The sequence below is a fragment of the Physeter macrocephalus genome, unplaced genomic scaffold, assembly GCF_002837175.3.
Source record: "Physeter macrocephalus isolate SW-GA unplaced genomic scaffold, ASM283717v5 random_57, whole genome shotgun sequence".
Classification (NCBI taxonomy): domain Eukaryota; kingdom Metazoa; phylum Chordata; class Mammalia; order Artiodactyla; family Physeteridae; genus Physeter; species Physeter macrocephalus.
In genome coordinates, this window is record NW_021145342.1 from 80,526 (window position 1) to 89,608 (window position 9,083).

General features: G+C 51.0%; 1 protein-coding gene across 4 annotated transcripts in view; it reads left to right on the forward strand.

Annotated features, from left to right (window-relative positions):
* The window catches only part of BCAT2 (branched chain amino acid transaminase 2), a 15,731-nt gene that overhangs the window by 4,084 nt on the left and 2,564 nt on the right, over nucleotides 1-9,083 (forward strand). For all 4 annotated transcript variants that reach the window (XR_003678154.2, XM_055082270.1, XM_055082271.1 and 1 more), the window contains exons 2-6: nucleotides 762-836; nucleotides 1,164-1,367; nucleotides 7,082-7,192; nucleotides 7,270-7,389; nucleotides 7,546-7,709. Coding sequence is in view for 3 of the 4 variants with exons in the window: in XM_007112386.4 (XP_007112448.2) it covers nucleotides 762-836; nucleotides 1,164-1,367; nucleotides 7,082-7,192; nucleotides 7,270-7,389; nucleotides 7,546-7,709 (674 nt within the window). In the remaining variant the exon portion in view is untranslated. The remainder of the gene's footprint in view (nucleotides 1-761; nucleotides 837-1,163; nucleotides 1,368-7,081; nucleotides 7,193-7,269; nucleotides 7,390-7,545; nucleotides 7,710-9,083) is intronic.

The window sequence follows — 9,083 nt, forward strand, 5'->3', positions numbered from 1 at the left end:
CGGGCTGGGGGCCTGGATCCTGCATCTGAGGGAGGAGGGGCTGGGGGTCTGGATCCTCGGGCTGGGGGCCTGGATCCTGAATCTGAGGGGGGAGGGGCTGGGGGCCTGGATCCTGGGTCTGAAGGAGGATGAGGCTGGGGGGTCTGGATCCTGGGTCTGAGGGAGGAGGGACTGGGGACCTGGATCCTGGGTCTGAGGGAGGAAGGACTGGGGTTCTGGAATCCTGGATCTAAGGGAGGATCAGGCTGGGGGCCTGGAATCCTGGGTCTGAAGGGGGAGGGGCCTGGGGGCCCTGCTCCTGGGTCCTGGGGAAGCATACCTATAGGCCCATCACTTTTCTAACTCTTTTCAGGATTTGGGTCCCCCGGGGAGGGCTTCACTTACCTGCACACCTTCCTGTGTCGTCTGTCTGATCTGGTCTCAGGGCTGGGCCAAAGTTCCCTGGGGTAGGAGGCGCCTGTGTTTGACTTTGCCCCAGCATGGAGGAAGGGATGGGAGCTGATTCAGCTCTTTATCGGATGGCCCTCGTGAGGGCAGGGAGGGGACTTGGCCTCCTTTCGGAGTTCCTCTGCTACATGCTGATCAGGACAGGGGAAGGGACTTGGCCAGAGCCACGTGCCCTGTCTAGAATGTACTGAGCCTGGGACAGAGCCAGCCGGAAGACCTGCCAAGTGCAGGAGGTGACAAAGATGGTGCCAGGGGCCCCTGCTCTCTCTGTCTGCTGGCCTCACCACCTTTCTTACTTCTGTCCCCACCCCCAGATTTGGACCCGAAAATTTCTCCCTGTCCCTTGGCTTCTGTGTGGTCCCAGAAGATATGACTCATCCAGCTTCAAGGTGACAGGAGGGGACTATACTTTTGGATCTCAAGGAAGAGGGGCTGGGAGCCTTGACCACTGGGTCTGAGGGAGGCAAGGGCTGGGGGCTGGATTTGGGCATCTCCAAAAGGTCCAAGGTCCAAAGGTGAAGGTGGGTGGCAATGGGGTAGCCTAATTGCCGGCCATCAGGCCATGAGAAAGAGAAGAAACCACACGTCCCAGAAGCCTCTGGGGCTACAGTTCCCTCTTCTCACTGGGTCTTAGCCTCAGGGATTTGTGGGGCTAAGTTTTTAGTTTTTTAGATTGGAGGTTGTGGTTAGGTTCCAGGACACCTGTCTTTTCTCAGGCTGCAGACCTGCAGCTGGAGATGACACAGGAGCCTCATAAGAAGCCTGACCCCAGCCAGCCCCTGCTGTTCGGGAAGACATTCACCGACCACATGCTGATGGTGGAATGGAACAAGGAGAAGGGCTGGTGCCAGCCCCGAATCCAGCCCTTCCAGAACCTCACACTGCACCCGGCCTGCTCCGCTCTCCACTATTCCCTGCAGGTGGCAGGGCGGCTGCCCTCCAACCCCATCTCTCTCCACCTCTCTTCCCTCTTGCTGTGTCTCTTGCTGGTTTTACCTCCCTGGGTTTGCTTTTTGTGTGTTTCTCATTTCCGTGCACTCCTCATCCGTTTTCTGAGGCTTATCATGTTCCACGCCCCGTGTTGGGCGATGCAGGGTTCTCGGAGACGAGCAGACCCAGCTTCTTCGCTTGAAAACCCCACCCAGTGGGATCTGTGCTCAGATGGAGGCAGCTGAGGCATTGTGGGAGACCAGAGGAGGAATGCCCACCCTACCTCTAATTTGACAGGAAGTGGGGTCTTTCCTGCAAAGAGGGCAGCTTAGGCTCTTAGAGGGAGAAGAGACATCAGGACAGACATAGTACAAAGAAGAGCCCAGCATGTTTAGGGGGAAGCATGGGGTTGGAGCCTGGTAGGGGTGGCTGAAGATGTCATCAGGACCACAGAGGAGCTGGGATCTTGTCAAGGGTATTGGGAGCCCTGGAGGGCTCCGAACAGGCATGGAGCAGCTAGAGAAAGACCCCTCTCAGGCCATGTGGAGGATACGCTCTGTCCAGAGCTGGGGGGATGGCCAGGAGGCGGAGAGATTCAGCGACACGAGGGATTTGGCCGGTTGGGCGAGAGAAGAGCAGGGAGGGCCGAGGACAGCACCCAGAGGTTTAGTCAGGTGACCACGGGACCGTCCGCATACGGGGACACAGGAGGAGGATGACTGCAGGACTTGGTGAGGGACCCGCGAGGAGAGACCCAGAGGCATTTGGTTTCAGACTTCATGCTGTGGCTGAAAGCAAAGTCTTTCTGTGGAAGCTTTAATTGTGACACAATTTGAATGAACACATTGCAGTTCTAGTCGCCGGTTTGCAGTTTTTGTCCCTTAGGGCATTTGGTTCTCTGACATTAGGGATGTTTTCCTTTTTTTTCTTTTCTTTTCATAATTTTGACAGTTTTCTTCTTCCCACCTACTCGGGACAGTAGACTAGAACCGATCAGTTCTGTGCAGCGGAGACCCAGCTTGCGGAGCAGTTAGGTGCGAAGGACGGGGCAGTCAGGACGTGCCCACAGATGCCCCCCCAGGAAGGCGGCTTTTGGAGACCACCATTTGTTTACCTCCCTTTTCAGCCTGACACGCCAGGATGTTCTCCGGCTGGGGACCCAGTACTTTTACTTTAGTTGAGTGAGTGCAGATGAAGGGGTCGAGGTAAGGCCCTGGCATCCAAAGCATAGCGTTCTTTGGGACGCCTCTCCCACAGGACGCCTGGGGACCCGAGGCCAGCTGAGGGTACGGGAAATTACACCCTCGTGTCATCCGGACTCTGGGGACTGTGTGGAGTAACACCCAACCACTTGTGTTGTGCTTTTTTATTATCGTGGTAATAATGCACATACATAATAATACGGATAACATAAGACGTACCATTTTAACCATTTGAAAGTCTACAGTTCAGTGGCATTGAGTACGTTCCCCATGTTGGGCAGAGAGCATTTCCACTCTCTAATTCCAGAACTTTTTCATCATCCAAAACAGAAACCCCACACCCGTTAAGGAGTCACTCCCCAAGCCCCTGACCCCAGCACCTGCCAACCATTAATCTGCTTTCTGTCCTTATCTCCCCGTATTTTTATTTTTATTTTTATTTATTTATCTACTTATCTATCTATTTATTTATTTATTTGGCCATGCGGCTTGCAGGATCTTAGTTCCCCGACCAGGGATCGAACCTGGGGCCCCGGCAATGAAAGCGCCGAGTCCTAACCACTGGACCGCCAGGGAATTCCTCCCCGTATTTTTAAACTTTTGATTTTATTTGGAGCGTTTTTCGATGAAAAGCACCTCTTTTGAAAAAGGGGTCATATATTCATATATTTACACGGTTCAAAAAAGAGGGCACAAATATACGTCCCCAGGCCACAGCCACCTCCCCGCCCTCCCTGAAGCAGCCCCCCACCCAGTTCCAGTCCCCAGGTCCTTCCAGAGTTCTGCTTTCTGGATGGCAACACGGATGTGTATAATTGTTTCACTCCATTCTTCCCCCATAAAAGTCAGCGTATGGTACACTCACTCCTTGGCATCCTGCTTCCTTCTGTTAATGTAGCCTGAGATTCTTGAATAGCCCTTGAAGAGCTTTTTCCTTCTTTTTGCTGCTGTGTAAGATTCCATCCTAACAACGCCTTGTTTAGGCAGTCCCCTATCGTTGGACACTTAGGTTGTTTCCAGCCCTGTGCTATTATAAACAGCATTACAATAAACCAGGAAACACCTCACTTCCTTAAGAGCAAGTGTTATCTCTCAGTTTCTGCAACTGTTGGCTCAAAGGGTATGTGTGCTTGTAATTGTGACAGATGTTGAATTATAGCCACCTCTACAGACGTTGTATTGATTTCCACACTTAACCAGCCGGCCCTGTTTTCCCCATACCCTGGGTGACCCTTGTCAAACTTTTAGATCTCTTCCAATCTCCTAAGTGGTTTTAAAGGTACCTCAAAGTAATTTTAACTTGCATTTTCCCCCTAATTATGAAGTTGACCATCTTTTCACAAGCATAAGAGCTGAGTTTAGTTCCTTTCTGTGAACTGTCCATTTCCTTGGCTGATTTTTCTATCAGGGTGGGTTTCAATATTTGTTTATTTGTAGGAGTACTTTGTATATTAGCGAAACCATTTGTGATATGTGTTGAAAGTCTCTGCCCAGTTTGTTTTATTTTTATGCAGTGAAATGTATCAATCTTTTCTTTTTGGTTTCTGTGGTTTGTCTTATTTAGAACACCAGCCCCAATTCAAAATATGAAACGGTCATCTTGTGTTTTCTTCTGTTGCTTTTATGGTTTAAAAAAAATTTTTTTCATTTAAACCTTTAATCCACCTGGAATTTTTCCTGATGTGAAGTATGAGATAGGGATCCAACTTAATTTTTGTTTTTTCCAGAGATGAATATTTGGTTGTTCAGCACCATTTAACTGAATTAATCATGTTTTAAAAATTTTTATTGAAATGTAGTTGGTTTACAATGTTCTGTTGGTTTCAGGTGTACAGCAAAGTGATTCAGTTACACTATAACGCACTTTCTAGTCTCTTCCATTGTTCAATCTGTCAATTCATATATCAGTGTCACTTTGTCTTAAGTGTTGTAGGTGTATAAGCTGTTGTAATATCTGATAAGGCTACTTCCCCCTCCTACCTCTTGCCCTTATTTTAAATTTTTTTCCAAAATATTCCGACTATTCTCGTTTATTTTGCATTCTTCATTCATGCGTCTATTCGTTCAGTCAACAGAAGCCTACTGTGAGCCAAGCAGTGCCCTGGGCATAGTGAGGTTGGGGGTGGTGGTTCTCTAGTGACCCTTCAGGTCTGGTCCCTGTCCATGGCACTTCGGGTCTCTAGTGAAACAGACATGAAAGAAGCAAAATGAAACCGTGGGGGAGGAATCAGGGTGCCCTGACCTGTCTGGGAGCGAGGCTACATCACGGTGGCAGCAACGGAGGCCCAGCAGGCAGTGGTAGTCGTTGAGTATAGGAGGCTGGGGATGAGAGAGGCCAGACCTTGTGGGGCCTGGAAGGCCAAGGGGAGGTTTGGGGCTTTCTCCTGAGAACAATAGCGCGGGGGTGGGGACCAACTTTTTAAAATTATTCTTTTTAAAAGTTTTTATTATGAGAAATTTCAAAACATAAAGGTATAATAATAATTCCGCCATCCCCCAAAACCCCTGCTTCTTCAGTTAGCACTGGTTGGTCACAATCTTCTTTCATCTGGACTTCGCTAACGCTTTACCCTTTCCGTATGATTTGGAAGCAAATCCTTGCTGTTGTTGGTGTTTGGCCACACCACGTGGCTTGTGAGATCTTAGTTCCCCAACCAGGGATGGAACCCAGGGCCTCGGCAGTGAGAGCGTGGAGTCCTAACCACTGGACCACCAGGGAATTCCTGGACATGGTATTTTTTAAAATTTTATTGAAGTGTAGCTGATTTACAATGCTGTGTTAGTTTCTTGTGTACAGCAAAGTGATTCGGTTATATATTAATGTATATATGTGTATATATATATATTTTTCCATATTCCTTTCCATTATGGTTTATTACAGGATACTGAATATGGTTCCCTGTGCTATACAGTAGGACCTTGTTGTTTATCCATTCTCATATATAATATTTGCATCAGCTAATCCCAAACTCCCAATCCATCCATCCCCCACTCCCCCTCCCCCTGGCAATCACAAGTCTGTTCTCTGCATCTGTGAGTCTGTTTCTGTTTTGTAGATAAGTTCATTTGTGTCATATTTTAGATTCCACATGTAGATGATACCATATGGTATTTGTCTTTCTCTTTCTGGCTTACTTAACTTAGTTTGATGATATCTAGGTCTATCCATGTTGCTGCAAATGGCATTATTTCATTCTTTTTTATGGCTGAGTAATATTCCATTTTATATATATATATATATATATATATATATATATATGCCACATCTTCTTTATCCATTCATTTGTTGATGGACATTTAGGTTGCTTCCGTGTCGTGGCTATTGTAAACAGTGCTGCTACGGACATAGGGGTGCATGTATCTTTTCGAATTAGAGTTTTGTCTGGATAGCTGGATGATATGGTAACTCCATTTTTAGTTTTTTGAGGAACTTCCATACTGTTCTCCACAGTGGCTGCACCAATTTCCATTCCCACCAACAGTGTAGGGGGGTCCCCTTTTCTCCACGCCCTCTCTGGCACTGGTTATTTGTAGACTATTTAATGATGGCCACTCTGACCCGTGTGAGGTGGTACGTCACTGTAGTTTTGATTTGCATTTCTCTAATAATTAGTGATGTTGAATCCCTACAAAGGCTCTTTAAAAATGTAACTTCAGGGGCTTCCCCGGTGGCGCAGCGGTTGCGCGTCCGCCTGCCGATGCAGGGGAACCGAGTTCGCGCCCCGGTCCGGGAGGATCCCACGTGCCGCGGAGCGGCTGGGCCCGTGAGCCGTGGCCGCTGAGCCTGCGCGTCCGGAGCCTGTGCCCGGCAACGGGAGAGGCCACAGCGAGGGGAGGCCCGCATACCACAAAAAAAAAAAAAAAAAATGTAACTTCTGGGATTTCCCTGGTGGTCCAGTGGTTAAGACTCCCCGCTCCCAACGCAGGGGGCACGGGTTCGATCCCCGGTCAGCAAACTAGATCCCGCATGCCGCAACTAAAGATCCCGCACGCTGCAACAAATATCCTGTGTGCCACAACTAAGACCCACTGCAGCCAAATAAATAAATATTAAAAAAAAAAAAAAAAAAAAAAAAGACTCCGTGCTGTCACTGTTGAAGGCCTGGGTTCAATCCCTGGTGGGGGAACTAAGATTTCCACAAGCCCTGTGGTGCGGCCAAAACCAAAAAATAAACAATAAATAATTAATTTTAAAAAGAAAGTAACTTCCGCATCATCCTCATTCCTGAGAAAGAGTCCTAATAACATGGGAAGGGTTTAAGCAAAGCATTCTCCCTGCTCTGGGTCTCTCTGTTCTGCTTTCTCTGGCCTCTGCCCTTTGCTCTCTCCTCTCGGTCCTTCTGGTTCTTTTCTCTCTCTTTTTCTCCCCCTCTCTGTGCTAGTAGGTTAGTCTCTCCCGCCGCTCTCTGCCTTCTGTGTCTGTGTCCCTGTGTATCGGCCTCTGTCCCTGGCTGGCTTAGCTGGTCCCCGAGCCCTGATCGCCCACCTGCCTGTCCCTGCAGCTCTTTGAAGGCATGAAGGCGTTCAAAGGCAGGGACCAGTGCGTGCGTCTCTTCCGACCTTGGCTCAACATGGACCGGATGCTGCGCTCGGCCCTGCGCCTCTGCCTGCCGGTGAGCGGGTGGCAGGGGGAGCGGCGGGCTGGCTCCAGGGTCGCGAGGGCCCCCTGACTCATCTTCATCCCCCCCAGAGTTTTGACAAGGTCGAGTTGCTCCAGTGCATCCGCCGGCTGGTGGAAGTGGACAAGGACTGGGTTCCCGACAGCTCCGGCACCAGCCTCTATGTGCGGCCTGTGTTCATTGGGAACGAGGTGGGCTGGCTCCCAGGGCTGGGGGTGGGGTGGGGAGCCACGCTTGGGGGAGGGGTGCATTCCTGAAGGGGAGGGGTGGGGACCCAGACGTGGGTCAGGGGAGCGGCCGGGGCCCTGGACTCCTGGACCCCTGATGCCGGCTTCTGCCCATCTCAGCCCTCGCTAGGTGTCGGCATCCCCACGCGAGCCCTCCTGTTCGTCATCCTCTGCCCGGTGGGCGCGTACTTCCCTGGAGATGCCTTGAACCCTGTCTCTCTCCTGGCCGACCCATCCTTCATCCGGGCCTGGGTGGGTGGGGTCGGTGACTGCAAGCTGGGGGGGTAAGTCGTCCCTCGCCCCCCGCCCGCGGGTCCGCTGCACTGGGTGTCAGAGACACAAGGTGTGTCTTTGGATGTCCACTGGCCTTCTCGTCCTGTTTCACGCGGTTGGGGACAGCTGTGCTTGCATGTTGGGACGTACTGTCATTGGCACCGTGGTGCGGGGATGGAGGGGCGGGTACCAGGGTGTGTGCTAAGTGCTGTGGACAAATCGGCCCAGAGACTGGAAGGGGTTGGGTGGAGGTAAGTGGAGAAACTCGGACTGGCCCTCAGGGAAGCCTCCAGAAATGAAGTTTACGCTTAGCCCACCGGTCTCTCCTCCAGGTAGCCTCCCCTGAAGACCCAGGCTCCGCCAGCTCCCATAGTTCCCTGGGGCTCCAGCGCCCATCACCCTGTGTGCAGACTTTCTGTGTACATCTGTCTTTCCAGGGTCCTTGGCTCGTCAGGGCAAGGAGGGTTAGGATGGGGATAAGGCAGAGGGCGGGGTAAGGGTGTGTTGGGACAGCAAGTGTGGCCCCAGCTGGGAGTTCATTTGGGTCCTCTCAAAATACATCTTGTGAGGTCTCCTGAGGGCCAGGCCCTATGCTGGGTGAAGCTGGGGGACACAGATGAATCAGATCCGGGCCCTGCCCTCCAGGGGCTCCCAGGCTGGTGGGAGCCGCAGTATCTGGGGCAGCATGTGCTCTGGTGGAGGTGACCGGGACATTGTGAAAGTCTTCACAGAGGAGGTCTGATGGGTAGAGAGGAGATGGTTTCCTGGATATAAGAACGGTAAACAATTTCTAATCCTCGGAACACATGTGTAGGGGCGGGGAGGAGGGGCAGAGTCAGGGAAGGAAAAATGAGTCTGGTTTTTGTAAAAGGCTTAACAGGTAGTCCCAGGCCAGGCCCAGCCCTCAACACTGGACTGAAGGGCTGGGATCTTGTCCCGGAGGCAGTGGGGAGCCATGGGAGTCTTGTGAACAGGCAAGGGGTGAGGTCTGCTCTGGGTGAGAGACAGTGAGTGTTAAAACAGGGCGATCTGGGAAAACATAGAGGTGGCCCAATTTCCTGGGAGAGCCCAGAGAAGGCCTGAAACCCATCCTGGAGGTTCAGTAATGCCTCTCAGAGGAGGTGACATCACAGGTGGTTTTTTTTTTTTTTTTTTTTTGCGGTACGCGGCCCTCTCACCGGTGAGAGACAGTGAGTGTTAAAACAGGGCGATCTGGGAAAACATAGAGGTGGCCCAATTTCCTGGGAGAGCCCAGAGAAGGCCTGAAACCCATCCTGGAGGTTCAGTAATGCCTCTCAGAGGAGGTGACATCACAGGTGGTTTGTTTTTTTTTGTTTTTTGTTTTTTTTTTGCGGTACGCGGGCCTCTCACCGTTGTGGCCTCTC